General features: G+C 41.7%; 4 protein-coding genes across 4 annotated transcripts; 2 read left to right on the top strand and 2 right to left on the bottom strand.

The window, feature by feature from the left end:
• Window positions 1-749: 749 nt before the first annotated feature.
• Window positions 750-3961, bottom strand: mrpl54 (mitochondrial ribosomal protein L54). The gene is made up of 3 exons (XM_085398335.1): window positions 3754-3961; window positions 3409-3565; window positions 750-1402 (listed from the first exon to the last, which is right to left on the bottom strand). Exons 1-3 carry the CDS (start codon window positions 3878-3880, stop codon window positions 1270-1272), a joined length of 417 nt encoding a protein of 138 aa, XP_085254461.1. The 5' UTR covers window positions 3881-3961; the 3' UTR covers window positions 750-1269.
• A 99-nt stretch (window positions 3962-4060) lies between these two features.
• On the top strand, window positions 4061-6858 carry fam32a (family with sequence similarity 32 member A). The gene is made up of 4 exons (XM_085398336.1): window positions 4061-4220; window positions 5561-5705; window positions 6496-6549; window positions 6676-6858. The coding sequence occupies exons 1-4, from the start codon at window positions 4147-4149 to the stop codon at window positions 6742-6744; spliced, it is 342 nt and encodes a 113-aa protein (XP_085254462.1). The 5' UTR covers window positions 4061-4146; the 3' UTR covers window positions 6745-6858.
• An 87-nt stretch (window positions 6859-6945) lies between these two features.
• On the bottom strand, window positions 6946-9062 carry fh (fumarate hydratase). Its single transcript, XM_085398334.1, has one exon. The coding sequence runs from the start codon at window positions 8999-9001 to the stop codon at window positions 7502-7504; it is 1500 nt and encodes a 499-aa protein (XP_085254460.1). The 5' UTR covers window positions 9002-9062; the 3' UTR covers window positions 6946-7501.
• Window positions 9063-10209: 1147 nt separating this feature from the next.
• On the top strand, window positions 10210-20838 carry hdgfl2 (HDGF like 2). The gene is made up of 16 exons (XM_085398617.1): window positions 10210-10448; window positions 11061-11137; window positions 11646-11787; window positions 12133-12348; window positions 12802-12924; window positions 14858-14926; window positions 15030-15210; window positions 15366-15450; window positions 15576-15873; window positions 15952-16085; window positions 16188-16255; window positions 16382-16452; window positions 16548-16649; window positions 18389-18545; window positions 18655-18772; window positions 19713-20838. Exons 1-16 carry the CDS (start codon window positions 10377-10379, stop codon window positions 19810-19812), a joined length of 2013 nt encoding a protein of 670 aa, XP_085254743.1. The 5' UTR covers window positions 10210-10376; the 3' UTR covers window positions 19813-20838.
• The last annotated feature ends 93 nt before the right edge of the window (window positions 20839-20931 follow it).

Below are 20931 nucleotides of genomic sequence, written 5' to 3'. Positions count from 1 at the left end.
GAGGAATTCTACAGTAAATCTGGCTGAAACCTGGCACACAGGTACAGTAGGTGTCCCAGAGGGGGGATGTGTTGAAAGTTGTACATCAACTACTCAGGATGATTTTTAATCAATTTTTGAAAATTGACACAATTGTAGTGCATTGGCTGTATTAGATTGAATAAATGTTTCCATTAATTTCTGAGGAATTCTACAGTAAATCTGGATGAAACTTGGCACACAGGTACAGTAGGTGTCCCAGAGGGGGGATGTGTTGAAAGTTGGACCTCAACTATTCAGGATGACTTTTAATGAATTTTTGAAATAAACATAATTGTAGTGCATTGACTGTATTGCACTGAATATGAGTTTACTGTGATTTCTGAGTAATATTACAGTAAATCTGGGTAAAAACTGGCCCAGAGGTAAAGTAGGTGTCCGAGAAGAGGATTGTGTTGAAAGCTTGGCATCAACTTTTAAGAATGATTTTTAATGAATTTTTGAATATGCAACCAGACTGTCACGATGGCTGTATTGGGCTGTTCCATTGTAATTTGTGTGCGCGTGTGCGTGTGACTGTTCACGCGCGTGCATGTGTGCGCGAGTCTAGGCTTTCAATCGGCACATAAAGCGAAAAAGCGCTACCGTAAAGACTGGTGTAAAAGCGCAAGGAAATTTATGCGGCGGATAGGAGGCGGCTGGCTTGACCGCGGCTCACAAATGACGGCTCACTTTACCGCAGTCAATTAAAGCAATGGGACAAACTCAACTTTTGAATATAATTTCATTTTTATTTATAGACAGTCTGCACATTCACAAACAGGCAAAGTGATTTGCAAAAAGAAAACAAAACACCATAAACACATGTTCAAATGATTTAATCCAAGTTAAACACAATGAAATCCTTTTTTTCTACTTTTTGCCACAAAGTAACTACTCCAGAGCGTTCTAGTATACAACAGAAATGTTGAAAATTGTTACTACGACTTCATGAAAACTGGTCAGATTTGATTTAATGAAGAGTTTGTCTGAAGTGAGACAATAACTTCATTAGGTTCATATGATGTTCAGTTTTTGCCTTCTTGAAGGACTCCTTTGCAGTTCACGCTGTTATATCACCACCTTTGTTTAACACAAGAGAACGTTTGCATCAAACAGAACCAGCGATGAAGAGACAAAAGTCTCTCAGCTGTCAGGTGGGATAGACTGATCCAGAAGTCCGTTTCTGTCATGGTAATTCAGTCCAGGGTGTAAAACACTGCTGTTGCCCTCAGTAAGTCCAGTGAAACCCTACAACTTCTTCCCTTTATGTAGTCTGTTGAAACGCCAAATGTTTTCCTTCCTCAGACGTTTCCAATACTCCCAAGAGTCCGACTCGAGCTCGTTCAGCTTTTTGGCTGCTCCCAGGTTTAACTGGAACAACCTGAGTGAAAGAAAAGAAAAGAAAGAAAGAAGTGAAATATAACAACTACAACAACAACTCACAAAGAAGTTCCCCGATTACTTAAGCAGTGAGTCGATATGTCTATGATACAATATCAACTAATATAAAAACCAAAAGCACTCATATTTTGGAAACGGCCAGCATTCATAATCACTGCAGGTAGAAAGGCTGTGGATGCCTTTGAGTTTAAAAATAGATGTAAAAGTTAATTCAATATAAAGAAAATTACCTACAAATGGCACAGATTTCACACAACTGCCAGCTTCTCCTAACAAGTTCTGGCCGATTGCAGACTTTTTGCTGTAAAACGAAACATCCACCAAGCTCAAATTTTTAAAAACACTGCACACATTTTATGTTTTGCCCTTGATCTCGCTAAGCTCTCCTTTTTTCCTCCTCTTCTCTTTTCCTTTATTCTCTAGCTGGTCACAGTTAGATGGCTGCCTCTCCTCAAACCTGGCTCTACTGGTTTCGTCCTGTTTAAAGGGAGTTCTTCCTTCCTGCTCTCGCCAAGTGCTGCTCATACGGTATCGTCTGATTGTTGAGGTTTCCTCTGTAATAAAGACCTTGAAAGGCCTTTATCTTTTAGTTTAAAGCAGCTTGAGGTGACTTATGAGTAGAAATGCATTTTATATTATGTATATTAAAAATACAGGCTTATTTTCTCTAGATTTCTTTAAACAGTCTTCAAGAATAGTTCTCCGGCTTCTTAAAGGACATTCAAAGTTCTTCTTTGGATCTTGGCTGGCTTTTGTTGCATTCTCTGTCAAGATGATCCCACACTGTTTTAATAATGTTGAGTTATGGGCTCTAGGGAGGACAATCCATGACTGCATTTTTCAATCCAGATATGCTTTTATTGCATTGCATGCAATAAAAGGTCTCATCTGTTAGCTAGCTGCTAACCCATAGTTTACAAATGGTTGTGAACACTCACTGAACCTGGAACCACTTGTCGAGTGTCTTCATATACTTTCATGGACACAGTGCACAGCGTGTTGAAATATGCTATAGATGTTCAGCTGGTCCAGCTAGTTTAGCTAATAGCTCTTTTGGAATCCCAATGTTGGTCCAAAAATACTATTTTATGCCTCTCAGCGTATTATCTTTGGCATTTTTTGTAGATTCAGCTAAAGACATGGGAACAAATGCAGCATATAATAGTGAATCCCTTGCCTAAGCTGCTTTTTGTCATGCTTGAATGGTTCATGAGTCTCTGTTAAGTGGCTTAACAAAAAAAAAATGGGGGAGGGGGGACAGCCAATGTCCAAAGAAAAACTTAGAAAAAGTTCCCTGGAGAAAAAACGAAATACAATAAAGACATATAGTCATAGTCCCAACTCTGTGCTTCACTATTAAGAATAAATGTACTGTGGTATAACTGCTGAACAGATGTATTCTTATCACAGTCTGTGAGCTGCAAGAGGAACTCATATTTTACTTGATAAAGCAATGCATGTCTTTTATTGAGAGGTACTGGTGTAAGTAGTTCCCCATTCACTGCCATCATTTTCAGAGGATCGCACCGTGGCTCTGATTAGTGGCACGATGTCTCATTCTGTACCTCTCGATCACTGCTGCAGCTGTGTTTCTGCTTTTAATTTAATCACTGATCTTCCACTTTGTGTTTCGATATTTATAAAGATCTGGTGTTCACAGTCATTTCAGGAGCAGGTTTATACATTTGGACTAAATGGAAATCGCACCTGCAGACAGATTTGTTTCAGGAATCACAAGTTTCCTAAGTTTTATATCAGTTTTGGAATTTTTTTGAAAACCAGTAAACTTCTGAAAAATGCCTATTAATTAATTTAAGCTAAGGAGGCACAACCAGCTTCTGGAGCCAGATGTGGACTTACTTTTCCCAGAACATCACACCATTTATTTGTTCAGTAAATGGGTGAAACTTCCACTGGATGTGTGTACAATGATGACACAACGAGGGAAAACATTAAATAAAACATTAACATAACGTGCACTCTCACCATTCAGGGTACTCCTCAGGAGGCTTCAGCTTGGGGTCTTCCCCTTGTTTGAAGATGTTGACCCCTACTGCATGAGATGTGAGTCTGACAGGGTCTTTACACACCTCTGGACCTTTCAGTTCCTCTTTCATCATGCCTTTACCCTTTCCCTTGGCCGCTAAAAAATGGAGGAAGAGATTTGTGACTCAAATTAGACTCATGTGGAATGAAAAAAAAAATCCACACAACATTTTAAATTTAATGCGATCTAAATGACACATGCATCGACATCTCCCCTTTTTGTTTTTATATAATCGCACACAGTAAAGTAAACAAGCTTGGCACACAGATGTCCTCTTTACTCACCAACTTTCTTAGCATATCCACATGTCTGTCCTCTGTTTAATATGCTCACCCTGCACAGAAACGACGTGTTGTTTCCGGTGAGGCACCGCGCTACCGGTGCTATCCGTAATAAACTGTACCGTAACATTTTTACTTTATTTTAAAAACGAACTCCACCATGCTACAATTTGACATTCAGTTTTGCCTCAACTTCCGCTTTCTGCCTCGTATTTGCCTCGTTAGAAGTAGAGTACAGCACCCCCCGTGGCTGGGAAGAAACACCGCAGGACATTTTCATGCATACTTGGGTCGCTTCCTTTCACCTCCCAATAGGTGGCAGCACTGATCCTGATCCGTCTCTGTCAGAGCAGAAAGCAGAAGAAGACGACGACGACGACAAACAGCTTCTCGAACATGTCTGAGTACGCTACAGTCCAGAAAAGTGCCCTGAAATTAAAGGGTGTGGGAGATATTTCTGCTGGGAAAAAGTAAGTCTTAGTAGTATCAGCGCTTAGAAGAAAATGTACGAAAAAGACATCTCTGTCAAGTCGATGAAATACTTCAAATTATGTGGTTGTGTTCGTACCAGGCTATGGTTAGCCCTTTTGCTAGTAGGAAAACAAACCTCTTTGTTCACTGAACGTGTGTGGATATGAGTAATATTACGTAATATTTGAAGAGGCCAACAAATATGAAAATAACATTTAAACGCATGCTTCGTGGCCTCAGAGCTGTTGATAGTAGAATTATGGACTGTAACAGAAGGGGTAGCTAGCTAGCTAGCTAGCTAGGCAAAAACAAAACGACCGACTAATATATACTTTCTTTTGCACGACACTGGATACACATCCCTTTTAAATGTTAAAATCTAAAATACACAAAACAAACTGACTAGTTAGTTGTTCAGAAAACAGGAGACACAAGGTTTTGAACGCTAAAGACAGATGTGTGTTACGTAATACATGATTACTGCTGTAGTTGTGGGACTTTGCAGGCCTTAAGTGCTTACAGGATCTTTGTGTATTCAAATGAAACCTGTTTTTAGTGGTATTTGACTAACATACTCAAAAACCCCCCAACTTGAATGGTATGTGCAGTACTGTGCAAGTCTTGTGGCACCTCTCATTTCTTTGTGTTTTTATTTTTATTTTTTGCTGTAATTGTTTTTTTAGTTGTGTTGATGAAATAGTTGGCCAGGTGGTATGAAGGCATTTCAAAGGTTTTTATCTCACCTTAAAAATAAGGCAAATAGAAAAGAAGAAGTTGGAGGCCTAAAAGAAAATTCATCTACAGTGGATGAATAGTATTTGAAAGTGTTGTCCTTAAGAACATCCCAAAAAGACCTGATACAGAACCTGAGAGATGGCCCTTCAGTGGATCCATCTACTGTTTGCTGAAGCTTCATCAGAATTGTACTCAGTGAAAGGGTGGCTGTCAAGTAACCAGTCTCGAAGAAGGGAAATGAGGGGGAAAAGTATATCAAATTACTCAAGAAATGGAACAAAATCAGTGGCACCAGGTCTTATGGAGTGAAATTTTTGGTACAAATTGTTGTTAACATGTGTGGAAGAATTCAGGAGAGAAGTTAAAAATGGTTGTTTTGTTTTTTTTTTTTTATCCCAAACACAGTTAAACATTAGTAGTCACCATTGGTGCACTCGATTAAAAAAAAATTGCTGCAGCTATTTCCAATTTTTCTGGCAAAACATTTTTTGAAAAAGAGGAGTGGCTCAAGACCTTTGCACAGTACTGTCCTGCATGTACATTTTCTTGCACAAAATTGGTAATAAATTATGAGGAATAATAATGGTGTTTCTCTTATTTTTAGGAAGAAAAAGAAGAACAAGGAGAGCAAGCATCGCATGGAGCAGGTCGTTACCAGCCAAAGCGATGAGGAGGTGAAAACCAAGAAAGTATATCTTGACAAAAGGACACCGGCACAGATTGCTTTTGACAAGATGCAAGAGAAACGGGTGAGTTCTTTTTCTCCAGCGTTCAAGGGATTGAATTGTGAGGGGAAACAAAGCTAACATAAGTATTAATAGATTGTAGAAGTTTCTGTTTAGGAGAAGTGAATTATTTGTAAGGTTGGGTTCAAATTTGGCCCTTTTCAGGACTGAAAAACAAACTTGAGCTGCTTGAAAACTGCAGCCAAATCTATTATTCTCTGAAGTAAATTATCTAAACTCAGAATCTCTTTTGTTGTTTAGGGCAGTATTTCCTAAAGCCATCTTTATTGTCAGTATCATGAATTATAGCAGGGTTTCAATAACAAATCTGCACCAGGTCTGCCAGTGGAAAAACATCAATTGCTAATGATGTTTCACTAAGGTATTGATAATATTACCTCTAAGAGAGAGCCAACAAGCTTAGCACTGTACAATAATTCCAAACTAGTGTAGTTTTGAAATACACATTTGCCTAATAAGCAAATTCCCAGTTCATTTCTGAAAAGAGACCCAAATCCCTTTGGGAATGGCATCCAGTGTGAAAATCTGCCAAATCAACTTTGGTGCTACCTGCTGCGGTGACCACTTGTGAACAAAGAAGCATCCAAACCTTGACTTGTTATGTAATCTGAAATAAATTCTTACTGTGTGTGTGTCAGTCAATCTTACTCCCACTAAATCCAGTAGTCTGTGTTAAGTGTTTTGGGGTTTTTTTTCTCCCCTCTGGCAGAGATTTAAAGATTGTGAATGTGTAAAATGAAAGTTCTAATGTAAATTGTTTGGCATTACATTTCTCTCCATTTCTTTTTAACAGCAAATGGAGCGGATTTTGAACAAGGCATCAAAGACCCACAAACACAGAGTCGAGGTAAGAGCTTCCTTAACTCGGACTTTCAGAGACATAGATTTAAGACAACATTTACATAAAACTTAATATCAAAATTGCATATTTCTTAATAGAAACAGTTTGTGACATTATGTTCTTGTTTATCAGGATTTTAACCGTCACCTGGACAACCTGACAGAGCATTATGACATCCCCAAAGTCAGCTGGACCAAATAAAACCGGCGCAAATGTTCACTCTTGTTTCATCACTTGTACAAAATGTTTCTGCACCACGTTTTTTGAAATGTATATTTGTTGTTTACAATTAAAATTCATTTGATTTCAACTTCATACTGTTGTAATCCCTGGTGTTTATACAGCAGATGTTTAACCAATCATGCTAATGTGCGTGCATGTAAGCAAGGAAAAAAATTGAAATAAGACTGAATTTATTTTAATAAATGCATTTCATTTAACGGACACATGGCATAAATGGCACACATCGTGTAAACCAAAACACACGAGGTACAATGTTATGTAGTGTTTTGAAGCAACCACAATGGCACTCCGAGCTGCAATGGTATCGACTACAAGCTGAGGAGGAGTTAAAAGTATTCTGACTCTGGAAGAAAAAAAGAAAAGACTTTACATGTTTACATGTACAAAATTAAGTCATATTGATGATGAAGCTTTACTGCTGCTACTTCTTAAAACATTCCCTGTTAAGACACAAAGATAAAAGGTGTGTAGAGCTGCATCAGCTGTTTCATCCATACCAAAGGACCATGACACAGTGCACTTTGAACTCTACCAGTATGCCAGATATTACGCAAGTTGCGTCATACAACAGTATGCCAGATTTTTTTGTTGAGAGATGAAAAGTTCAGGATCCAAAAAAAAATGCTTACTCAGTTCCACATCTGATTTACTTAAATACTCTTTTTCTTTTGTGTAAAAGAGTTTTGTTTTTTTTCCTTTTCCCTGGGTTGTCAGTTTACTTTGGTCCCAGCATGTCACTTGGCTTCACCCACTGGTCGAACTGCTCTTCGGTCAGATAGCCCAGCTCCACGGCCACAGCCTTCAGGGTCGAGCCTTTCTTGTGAGCCGTTTTAGCGATGGTGGCCGCCTTGTCGTACCCGATGTGTGGGTTAAGCGCTGTGACCAGCATGAGGGACTCATTCATGAGCTTGTTGATCCTCTCCGTGTTGGCCTGGATGCCCACCACGCAGTTGTTGGTGAAGGAGACGGAGGCGTCGCCGAGCAGCTGTGCGGAGTTCAGCACATTCTTCACCATCATCGGCTTGAAGACGTTGAGTTCAAAGTGTCCGTTGCTGCCTCCGACGGTGACGGCCACGTGGTTCCCCATCACCTGGGCTGCCACCATGGTCATGGCCTCACACTGGGTTGGGTTCACCTTGCCCGGCATGATGCTGCTTCCTGGCTCATTCTCTGGTAGGATGAGCTCTCCAAGGCCTGAGCGAGGTCCTGACCCCAAGAAGCGGACGTCATTGGCGATCTTCATCATGCTGACGGCCACAGTGTTGAGAGCCCCGCTCAGCTCTACCAGGGCGTCGTGAGCTGCCAGGGCTTCAAATTTGTTGGGAGCGGTTACAAACGGCAGGCCTGTGAGAGAAGCAACGGTGGAGGCTACCTTCTCAGCAAACCCAATGCGGGTGTTAAGTCCCGTTCCTACAGCCGTGCCTCCAGCTGCCAGCTCATACACCCTGGGCATGGCTGCCTTCACCCTCTCAATGCTGTATTTCACCTGCTGGACGTAACCGCTGAACTCCTGGCCCAGCGAGAGCGGCACAGCGTCCTGAGTGTGTGTGCGCCCAATTTTGATGATGTCTTTGAACTCTTCAGCCTTTGAAGCAAGTGCGTCGTGCAGAGTCTGCAGGCCGGGCAGCAGGACCTGGTGGACCTCAGTGGCTACTGCAATGTGCATGGCTGTGGGGAAGGTGTCATTGGAGCTCTGACTCTTGTTGACATGGTCATTGGGGTGAACTGGATCCTTGGAGCCCAGTTTCCCTCCCAGGATCTCAATAGCCCTGTTGCTGATCACCTCATTGACATTCATGTTAGTCTGAGTTCCAGAGCCAGTCTGCCATACCACCAGAGGGAAATGATCATCGAGCTTACCGGCTGAAACCTCATCTGCAGCCTGGACGATTGCCTCAGCTATTTTTGGATCCAGGCCGTACTCCTTGTTCACCTGAGCAGCTGCTTTCTTCAGGACACCAAAGGCCTTGATCACTTGGATGGGCATTCTCTCACTTGGTCCCCCTATCTTGAAGTTCATGGTCGATCTGACAGTTTGGGCCCCGTAGTATTTGTCGGCCGGAACCTTGAGCTCCCCAAACGTGTCCCGTTCAATCCTGTAGTCCGAGCTGGCCATTCTGGACGTGCAGATGTGGAGTTTAGAGGTAGCGCTGAGCCTCTGCAGAGTCAGGAAGTTGCAGTTAAACTGCTGAACGCGTCCTAAAGACCGAAACATGGCTTCTCACTAGAGGTGATTTCGGGGGGAGGTCAACGTTGCTTTCCACATTGTAATATGTCATTGGGTGATCAGGAAACTGATCGGCGGTCAGCCAATCGCGAGGCAAGAAAGGCGGGATTTCCGCTGTGGCTGTCGTATCACGAGAAAACGAAGAGACAGCTTCATCCGGATTAATGAAGCTTTCCAAACATCCCACAACTCTATTTCCGGTACGACAGGGAAGTCTGTTTGACTTAAAAGAATAAAAGTCGAGAATTTAAATAATTCAGTCATTTAAAATTGAGCGTTTAATCAAACCTGAAGACGACTTTTAAATACATTTTGTTGTGAAATAAGTGATATTGGGTATGTGTGAAGCTTGTTGGGATTGATGTGCTTATATTTTTACTTTTAAGAATGTCTGTCTTACTTCGCGTTTCTGTGTTTTACTATTTGAAAAGCATAAATTATAAAGACTCTTTATTGTCATTATACAAGCATAACGAAAATGCAGCCACACCACCCTTACATGGTGCACAAAATTTCAGTAACAGCCAAATATACTGACATGTATACGCATACACATATCCACAGGTTTAAATAGTGATGCAGTGTTTAGTACTATAATCTCACAGCAGAAAGTTCCCAAGTTCAAATCATTTCACACATCCGGGGCTTTCCTGTGTTGAGTTTGCATGTTCTATCCTGGTACACTGGCTTTGCTCGACAGTCCAAAGAGGTGCATCTAAACTGAACACTGAATGTGTGCGTAAATAGTTTTCTGTGTCTATCTGTCCAGGATGTACCATGCCTTACTTCCTATGACAGCTGGGAGATTGGATAAGCAGAAGAAAATGGAGCGATACATACTTCCCCACATATGTATGTAAATGCATGTATGTATTCAAGGATATTGCACGTTTACAGACCATGAAATATGCAAATAACATAGTCATAAGTATATGTCTATAGTATGTAAACATGTGGAACTGAACTGTATAATTTTGCATATATGTATTTAGTTTGTGTAAATTTAAGCTACACTCTTAAAAACAATATTTTCGTGATTTTTTTGTTGGTGGAAAACTAAAATTTGTTTAATCGCGGCCAAAAAATGTTTATATGAAGGAAAAGATAATTTACTCTTTAATTGAGTCGTTTTTTAAAGTCTTTCTTTTGAAGGCTAACTTGGCACCCTGGAGCGGAAACGGTTAGTACGTAGCGTCTGGCTTCACGCAGCTTCTCGCGGTAACGTTAGTATACTGTTAGCTTGGTAGCTAACACCACCGTTTCCAGGTTTCGTGTCGACCTGAAAACATCAAACCGAGAGAGACACAGAAAGACTGCGTATCTTAAACCTTTTTAAACCCAGGCTGTGCAGAAGAGAAGAACAATGCCACACAACTTCCAGCCCGGAGACCTCGTCTTTGCTAAGATGAAGGGATACCCCCATTGGCCAGCCAGGGTAAGCAAGCAAGCAACGTTAACAGCAGCAGCAGTCTGAGAGGCGGAGGAGGGGGTGGGCTGCTCTGCACGGGACGCTGTAGAAGGTTCTCTGTAGATGTTCTCCACTACGTTTATGGATACAGACAAACAGAAAGCGTAGGCTTACTTCTGCAGGGCTGACAGGCTGCAGGTGTGCACAGGCCCACTGTCAGCGTATGAGCGGCAAAATTTGCATGAGATGCTCGTGGCCTAACCTACACGGAGACGTTCACCACCCCAGCTAACGTTGTTTTTATGGAGATGACGTTTAAAAAAAAAATTGTGGATTTTTTCCCCCTCCCCTTTTTAAAAACTTGCTGATATTGTAGAGCATATTTCCCTGCGCATTAAAATGGATAAAACGACTATCAGGTTGCGTTTGTTGTTGTTTTAACTGCTAATTGCACAAATGGCCAAGGGGCTGACCGTTGAAGTGGCACATTTACGGGGATTCTGATGAGCAGAAACAACTTTTCGAGCCACAGTTGTGTGTTCAGTCCTGTGTCTGCAAGTGAATGTGTGACATGTCATCTGTTTGCTCTCTTCATTGAAAATCATGCTTTTAAAAATTACGATTATTTTTTTTAAACAGATTGAAGATGTGGCTGATGGAGCAGTGAAACCACCTCCTAATAAAATCCCCATTTTCTTCTTTGGGACACATGAAACGTAAGTACACAGAGACTAGAGTTAAGTGTATTTGCAGAACTGTTTAATCTTGGGTGGATGCAGGTGTTGTAAACTTGCACATTGGCTGAAATTCATCAGCCATGTTTACTTTTTCTGGTTAAATTTGGTAGTTCCAGTTTTGAATTTAGGCTCAGGCTCACCTGTTTTTTTTTTAAAAAAATCCCCTTTGGTAGAGTGACGTTGGCACATATAACTACTTTGATGTGAAACTACTGTTAATTTGAGTCAGTCTTAGTGCGCAGTATGTTTCCACAAGATGTGTTGACATATTTGAACTGGTGAGACACACCATCTGTTTGACAAGATGGCACCTGCAGTATTTTAATCTGTCACTAGGTGGCACAGTGATCTGCTTCAAAGTCTGGAGTCGAACACCAGCCTTCCTAAACACAAGTATAAACATCCTGTTCATTACTGAAAGCCTGGGACATCAGATTGTTTCCCGTCAGTTTGCTTCACGTTTTCTTTATTTTCTCTGTTTTCAAAGAGCATTCCTCGCACCAAAGGACCTTTTTGCCTATGAAAAGTACAGAGAACGATATGGGAAACCCAACAAAAGGAAGGGATTCAATGAAGGCTTATGGGAGATCCAGAACAATCCACATGCCTCCTACAGCGCCCCACCTGTAGTAAGTCTCTGTCATCTTCCCAAAATCCTGAAGCAGGCATAATTCAGCATGAAATGTAAAAGATACTGGAAGCGCATTTGTTTTTTCATAACCCTCATTTGGGTGATTTTTGTGAGCATAGATTTAGGATCTGCAGGATGTACTTGGTAGCGACTGGTTTGATTCAAATGAATCTACTTTTCCTTCTCATGAAAAATTCCTTGTTCAGACTTGGAGAGACTGTGGCCTGTGTGACCTTCACCAAAGCAGCTACTGTTCTTCACCAGTATCTTTGCTGCTTCTCCCCTTTTTGTCGCCCTGTTCAGATATTTTTCATTATTATATTTTATTGTGTTTTGTCTGCAGCCAGCTAGCTCATCTGACAGCGAGGCTGAAAATGCAGGAGGAGGAAGCGACGAGGAGGACGATGAGGAGGACGCCCCGGTTCCTCGGAAAGCACACACAGGAAGTGAGGTTGATTCAGATTCTGGGAGTGAAGACAGAGGAAGGGGGGGCGGAGGAGGAGGAGGGGGCGGAGGAGGAGGAGGAGGAGGAATGAAGCGAAAGCCACAGGCTCCTAAGGTAATTATACGAGGATTATATTGTTAGTGGATGTGTGTCATTACAACTCGTCCAGTGATTTGATTTAAGATTCACTCCTGTTGTTTTTGATGTTGAGCTTGATTAAAATAAATGGTTTCCTTGGTCACAGTTTGGGCCACAAAGAAGGTTTTTCTGGCACCATACGTGACCAACTACCATCAGCAGCAGCCAAGTTACTGTAACAATTTGTCATTCATGAATAGTTACCGAGAATTTGAAGAGTTGAAAGAAGAGCACACATTTTCTGGTGGCTTTTTTTTTTTATAGCCGATGTTGTCGCAGCAGTGACGAAAGCTAAATGAGCCAGAAATTAAGGGATTTGTCTGCATGACTTGAATATTTGAGCAGTGAGATTATTTTTATATCTCAAGTGACCTATAACTGTTCAAATTTTCTGTTTTCTCACAAGTACTTTTTTTTTTTTTGTTTCAGCGGCCTCCTCCTCCAAAAAAGGCACGAGGCTCATCGAGCGACCGAGATGAAGAAGAGAGTGGATCTCCTTCTGAATCAGAACCCACACCTTCGGAGTCTGACTCTGGGAAAAACAGTGATCAGGTAATAACATGTGCGTACTAGGGCTGCCACGATTTGTCGACTAGTCACGATTACGTCGACTATCAAAATCGTCGACGACTGATTTAATAGTCGACGCGTCGTTTGAAGCTTTGTAAGATCCCAAAAGACGCAGGAATAAGTAGCAGGATTTAAGAGTGTAATAACGGACTGAAACAGAAGATGGCAGCACTGCATGTACAAGGATGCCAGCTGCCGTTAAACCCCGAAGAAGAAGAAGAAGCAGCTGTGTCCCAGAAATCATAGCGCGGCCCAGCTTAGTTTCCAACAATGGCGGCAGCTAGTTAGTTTTAATATTACTCTTATTATTCTTTCTGGGTCAGAAAATAAACGTTTAACGTATTTTCAGGCGAGAATGTAGCTGTGTAAACCTCAAATATCGGCTCAGTTTATCAGGACACCACATATTTTCAAAAGCGCTCCGACGTTTTCGGAGACGTCTGTTACCCACTAGCTCGATAGCTAGCCGGGGGCTAGGTCACTAGCGCGGTGAGAACACCGGACTCCCGGCAAATTGTTTTCTAACCCACCGCCGTCTTTCGCTACTCAGGTTAAATATATATGAGTCACTTGGATAAATTAAAAATGTTGTTGTTTGGCTTTTTTTTTTTTTTTGTATTTTATTTGTTCCTGAGTAAATCGGTTTGTCTGAGATTAAAGTTATAGTTTTTACACAGCTGAATAAACGTCAAGCAGACAGCTGATTATCAAAAGTGTGAGATGCTGGAGAATATACTCTGTTGTCCTGTTATATTTTAGATAGCAAGGAGTTCATTAAACTTCACCGAAACAATCTGCAAATTTCATTAAAATTGAATAAACTATCATCTTGTCTTTATTTTTAGTTAGCACCTTAAACACTTAAAGCTGTAAGCTAATGATAGTTATATAAGAGCAGATGCTGCTGGTGCAATAAGCTGTAGTTTTACGTCCAGTGGATGATGATCTGATTAGTCGACTAATCGCATAAATAATCGGTGACTAGTCGACTATCAAAATAATCGTTTGTGGCAGCCCTAGTGCGTACGCGCGTGATTGTGGAGGAGTCTGATGCTCAAAGCCACTTTTGGTTGCCTCTCATTCGCAAATGGGTTGCTATAGCCGCGTGTTTGATTTGGTAGATTTATTTATGTTGGATGCCCTTCCTGACACAAGTCTCACCACTCAGCTGCCAACTTGGTAGCACCTCTGTAGTCGCTATTTACAAATGAAATGAAATGAATTCACGGTGCATTCACGGGTCTTTGGATGGTGGGAGGAAGCCGGTTAGCACTGTTGCTGCACAGCAAGAAGGTCCTGAGTTCAATTCCACCATCAGGCCGGGGTCTTTCTGTGTGGAGTTTGCATGTTCTCCCCGTGTTTGCGTGGGTTCCCTCCGGGTACTCCGGCTTCCTCCCACCATCCAAAGACATGCAGCTTGTGGGGATAGGTTAATTGGATAATCCAAATTGCCACTAGGTGTGAATGTGAGTGTGAATGGTTGTCTGTCCCTGTGTGTTGGCCCTGCGACGGACTGGCGACCTGTCCAGGGTGTACCCCGCCTCTCGCCCTATGACAGCTGGGATAGGCTCCAGCGCCCCCCGCGACCCTTGAAAGGATAAGCGGAAGCAAATGGATGGATGAAATTAATTTCTTTGGTCATGGTGGCATAAAAACTGCACATACAGAACGACCAGTCAGAGTTTGGTGGGTTTTGCCTCAAAGTAAGGTTTTAAAGCTTTTTTTTTAGGTGCAAGGTGCAGTAAATTACAGCTTTATATCAATTAATTTCCCAATTTTCTTCCCATTTTCCAATATGGCTTTTCATTGGCCTTTTCAGGGCAGGGAGGAGACAAACCGCTGTTGTGTATTTCTTTCGTGTCTCTCTTATAACGTCTCAGCTGCAAATCATTTGATGTTTGTTTTTCTTCAACAGGATTTTACTCCAGAGAAGAAATCTGGTGGACGAGGTGTGAAGAAAGCAGGAGGCAGAGGGAAGAAAAAGGTGAACCAGAAGGCCCCGTCACAGAAAGAATTACCTGTCACAAAACTCGGTGTCTTCTCTTTGCGTTTCCAGCTTTCGTTACTTTTTCTCTGTGACCTTGCAGAAGGCTTCGTCCAACTCTGATTCAGACTCTGGATCGGCATCGGAGAAGAAAGTAGCAGACAGCGACTCGGAGGACGAGAAGCCTCGACCGGCTCTGTCTGGTTCAGAATCCCAGTCTGGCTCAAAGTCTGAATCGGAATCAGATCCTCCCCCGCGGAAGGGCCCACAGGCTCGCAAGAAAGGTGCGAGTTTAGTTTTGCTCTTTTATTTACTACAGTTTCATCTACAATCGTAGCGATGCAGATAGATGTTTAGAAGGATGTTTAGAAGCAATTCTTTGCTCGTGAGTTAGTGCAGAGTTTTTCAAAGTCTGTGCTCGTGTCTTTCTGATTCACAGAGAAGCCGGCGCCAAAGCCTCGAGCACGTAAACCCAAACCTGCGCCGGCAAAACGAGCGCCTTCATCGTCCTCCGACAGCGAAAGGTCAGGCTGCTCCCAGGATTCCTTCTTAACGATTTATGCACCACAGGTTAATACAGTAAGAGAAATTCTACTCCATACATTAGCTTGGCATAATTAAGGTTGCCTTGCCCTCCCACCTCTCGCAGTGATAGTGAACCCGACCGCATCAGTGAATGGAAGAAACGAGATGAAGAACGCAGAAGAGAGCTGGAGGAGCGGCGAAAAAAGGAGGAAGCTGAAGAGCTCCGCCGGCTACGTGAGCGAGAGAAAGAGGAGGAGGAGAAGAAGAAAAAAGACAAAGATAAGGCTAAAAAAGAGAGTGACAGTGACAGCAGCAGTAGCTCAGATGAAGGTATAGACGATCACCCGTTGAAGAAGTCCAAGAAACCCCCCCCACCACCTATCCCTGCGCCCTCAGACTCTGATTCTCCGCCACCAGCTGAGGTACGTCTGTTAACATAGAGTAATGTTTTTGCTTTTGTTAAAGAAATGGGATTATACGTGATACTTTCCCATCAAAAGGTAAAGAAGCCACCCAAGAAGCTAGACAACCAGAAGAAAGCAAAAATAAAGAAAGAAAAGGAGAGGAAAGAACGAAAAGAGAGAGAGCTGAAAGAGAAGAAAGCCAGACGGTCAGAGGAGAGGTCCAGAGCGAGGTGAGTGCTCAATGGGGAACAGACTACTGCATGCACAGCTCATCAGGAGGTGGTGATCAAACATTAATGTACACGGATCACAGAGTTTCCTCTCTGTCTTAGGTCCAAGCCTGAAAAGCTGAAACGCAAACCAGAGAAGCTGCCGGAGAAGAAGGTGGAGAAGAAAAAGGGTCAGTGACTCACGCTGTTGGCTGAAAACATGCAGTGTCATTTATATAAGAGAGAGAGACAAGTTCAGTTTTCATTATCAAGAACGGATAAAGATATAATTTAGTACTTTGTGTGTTTATTTGCAGAGCCGTCACCTGGAGAAAGGCTACAGAAGCTTCATACAGATATAAAGTTTGCACTTAAAGTGGACAACCCAGTACGTAACGCTTAAGACGATGATTAATATGGTCACATAAATGTTTTGGGTTTCTTTTTATTCTGGCGTGAAAATTTGGTTTGTGTGGTTTTCAGGACATAGAGCGATGTCTACAAGCACTGGAAGAGCTCGAGGCTGTTCCTGTCACCAGCCAGATCCTACATAAGAACGCTGAAGTTATTGCCACACTAAAAAAGGTGAATTTGTTTTGTATTGCTCCACTGTTCTTTCTAGGTCCACAGCTCCTTTTGGTGTTTAAGCTGGAAAACCTGTGCTAAAATTTACTCAAGTAGTCAAAACGCAACACAAGGTTGGTTGAGCAGTAACTGTTTTGCCCTTGTGTTTTTATTCTTAAACACTTGTAGAGTAACTTTGCATAAGTCACCGTTCACAATAATACTTATTTATTTGACACTGGGCTTTGATGCAGTCTGTCCAAAACAGGGCATTTTGGTTCCTCTGCCTTTAAGCCAGTTTTTAAATATTTGATTGGCTAACTTTAAGCAGTGTGAAGCTTTGGCTCGTAGGGATTACTTACACACACGCTGACATCAATTGTTTGAAGTTTGATCAATTGTTCATGTGTATCCATCTCTGTAAAAGTATGTACATGACAGGGAAATAATAAAAGGAAAGGCAGGAGTCTTTTTTGGGAGACTCATTGGCAACTTTGTTAGTTACAACTTGCTATGACAGTGCTGGATACTCTTCTGCTTTCTAAACCGCCTTACTTCTACATGGCATAGATACAACAAGGCAGGAACTCCAGCAACACTTAAAGGTAAAGAGGAACAACTTTATTAACTGACCAGCGTGTTTCGGCTTGTGGCTTTCATCAGGGTCATAATAACATAGAAACAAATTTGTGTTTAAATAAAGTACAGGAAACAGAAAAAAGGGAAAAATGTTTTCAAATGAACCAATCACACCTTCACGGGTAAACCAGCTGACGTATAACAGGTTGGTATTGGTTAATAGGTTAATTGGTTAAGTCACAGCTCAAGTGGAAATTGGTGAAGTTGTTGCTATGGATATGACAAGGTCGGGTTCATTTCACTGCAGGGCAACCTGCATGTGGCGAATAAAATTTGAACTTGAACTTGAAGGTGCAGCACACGATGGCATCACACAGTTGCTGCACATCTGTAATGCAAATCCTCAGCAGATGTGCTCAAATGGATTGAAATGTGGTGACTTTTGATGACTGTGAACTCAGAAGATGGGTACAGCATGTTCAGCAGCCATATTGTGTGTTTTCTCTGTAAACCATAGAGATAGATGTGTAGGATCAGCAGTTTCTGAAATACTTAGGCAAATTCATTCAGTACCCAAAGTTACTATAGTTAACTAAAACTGTACTAAATATGGAGAAACTGTATATGGGGAAAAACATTGTAGTTAAAAATAAAAACTGGATTTTTGGAAAGATTAAAACTGAAATTATTGAGAATTTGGAAAACAGAGAAAATATCCTTATGTTTAGTCTTTGTTAGTTTTTGTTAGACCATTAAAGCCTCATCAGGGTTTAATGGTCATGTTTATTGAGACTTTGGACATCTACCAGACTGAGAGTCAACTGCTTTCAAAAGGTTTACTATTTTTGTTGGAATACTTGTACTGATTTTCCTAAATCTTGCCGCTAGTAGATGCCCTCCATACAGTAACAATTAAAAAAACTAAAGTCACTTAAGTACCTTCTTCTGATGCTCAGTTTGAACTTCAGCAGGTCATCTTGACCGTGTCTGCATGCCTAAATGCGCCGAGTTGCTACCATGCGATTGGCTGATTTAGATATTTGCTTTAATGAGCAGTTGAACAGATGTACCTAATAAAATGTTCAGCAAGCGTATGTTTAGCAATCTACGTGTTTTTTATTTGAACAAATTCATATAAAAAATGTTACCGGACTTATTTGACATGTTTGTGTTCATTTTAGATCCGGCGGTATAAAGCCAGCACTGCAGTCATGGAAAAAGCTAGCGACGTCTACAACAAGTTAAAACTGCGTTTTGTGGGCAAGGCGGAGGTGGCAGCCAAACCTAAAACTGAGAACAAGGAGCCAGAGAATGAGGAGAAAGAGACAGAAAACACAGGTAAAAGCACTCGTTTTGGATTTACTAAAATCTGGATTCTACTGTTTTCTAGTGCACTTTCTTTGGATTTGTGTGCTCGCTTATTTAAATCTGATTTTGCCGTGAGCAGACTCCACACCTGTGAATGGGGAATCAGAGCAGAAAAAAAATGACACAGAGGGAGAGGAAAAGCCAAAGTCACCCATACAAGACGAGAACAACGTTGATACGGCTTCAAGTCCAAACAGGTGAGCGTCACACGTAAACCCACCTGTGACAGGATGCGAGCTTGGGTCACATTAGCAAACGAGACACATTTTTGCTATAATCGGATGATGTCATGTATGATGTTTTCAAGCATGCCTGCTCTTCGTTAGACAATTAAACATAGGGAGGGGGGTACCATCTTAAATTGCCTGTGATTGGTCACAGGACCACAACCAATGGGAATAATATCCAATCAGAACTATATCTCATACAGGACAAATAGTTTATAAATAAATAAGAATATGTCAGAATAATCAGAGCCTAGAAAGACAAATAAGGGAAGATAAACATCGTGGCTCAAGAGTTGGGAGTTCGCCTTGTAATCGGAAGGTTGCCGGTTCGAGCCCCGGCTTGGACAGTCTCGGTCGTTGTGTCCTTGGGCAAGACACTTCACCCGTTGCCTACTGGTGGTGGTCAGAGGGCCCGGTGGCGCCAGTGTCCGGCAGCCTCGCCTCTGTCAGTGCGCCCCAGGGTGGCTGTGGCTACAACGTAGCTTGCCATCACCAGTGTGTGAACGTGTGTGTGAATGGGTGGATGACTGGATATGTAAAGCGCTTTGGGGTCCTTAGGGACTAGTAAAGCGCTATATAAATACAGGCCATTTACCATAAACATGTGTCAGGCAACGTCTAACAATAAAACTCAATACATTTGGTTGGACACACATGAAACCTACTCACTCGTTCACTATGTGTCTGCTATATAAAATAAATTAAATTGTATGAAAGGTTTTTGAAAAGCACGCTACACAAAGTATTTAAAGACACCTTCGGTAAGAGGTCTTATGGTGCCGTCAGGTTAAGTGTAGGAAAACTCCTAAAGAGGCGCCTGCATTGTTGGATGCATGATATTTACTAAATAAACATTATCGGGCGTAATCTTGTTTTACGTGTATTGTTACGACTCTGCGATCCTCTTCAGGCGAAGCCCGGACAGCTCGGCCGAACAGCAAACGCACACGTACGAAGAAGAGGACAACTCGATCTCTGCGGAGACGGAACAACCTGCCGCCGAGAGCTGAAAGCATCCCTCACCGACCACTGCAGTGGACCAAGTGCTAAAAGATGGTGGCCTCTGTTTAACATGACGCAGTGCTGCTGGCCCAACAACATTGCAACACACACCCAGCATTTCCTACCTTATCTGTTACTTCATTGTTCATGTTTTAGACATTTTTGTACTCTAACCATACCAAACCAGAAAAGGCCCATTTTTAGTCCATTTGTTCATCACATCAGAAACGACATGCTTATTAGTGAGCTAGATAACGGCACCACGCAACACTCGTTGGTTTCCGAGATGTACTTTTTCTTTTCTACGACACTCTGGCCGTCCTGGATCCTCACTCCAAACTCCCGCCAGCTCCTGGCTGCTTTCTTCTTTCTAAAATCTGAACTTTGGTCTTTCATACTGTGTGTATGTCAAATGATTACATTTTTAGCTCTTCTATATAGAGCGGGGTAATATGAGATGAAACTGAATCTGATGAAGAAAATGGGAAGAAATGAGTTATGCTTTTTTGTGTGTATGTGTGTGTGTAGCTCTTACATCTGTTGGCTTCTTTCTTTTTCTTTTTTTTTATAAAGCCTGCAAAACATCACAAAGGCCTCCTATCTGTGTGTTTGCCATAGTGGGAGGGGTAAAATGCTACTTGTCTTTTATGTTAAGTATTTTTTTTAATTCTCTGGTCTTGACCCAGTGAATCCAGTCTGAAATGTAAAGAGTCACTTAAAACTGTTTTCTGGTTGAGGTCCACCTACTGTTTTTATAGCCTCGTTTTCAGATAGATACAGTTTTGTCTAAAAATAATAATCTATGTGGAGTTAAACACCTTGTACTCTCCTCTCCCCTAGTGTCTGCTTAATAAATGGAATAACGCACACATTAAAAACAAAAACTGCCCTTAAAAGCTAATGAGATCTCATGTAGCTGCAGCCTTTTTTTGACATGTTTTTTTTCTGTCATGTGCATACAGCCGGTGTTTTTAGTGCTATGTAAATTGGTAAAGTATTTCTATCACTAGACTTGAATAAAAATATCAGCATGGTTTTGGTTCTACTACATTTTTTGGTGTTTTGACCTGCCACATTGACAGTCGTTAGTGAGTCATTATTCTCACATGCTACACTGACTGTGTTCT

Source organism: Rhamphochromis longiceps, linkage group LG23, assembly GCF_057381845.1.
Source record: "Rhamphochromis longiceps isolate RC_006_pf linkage group LG23, R_longiceps_female_GT1.1, whole genome shotgun sequence".
Lineage (NCBI taxonomy): Eukaryota > Metazoa > Chordata > Actinopteri > Cichliformes > Cichlidae > Rhamphochromis > Rhamphochromis longiceps.
This window is presented reverse-complemented; position numbering and strand designations above follow the sequence as displayed.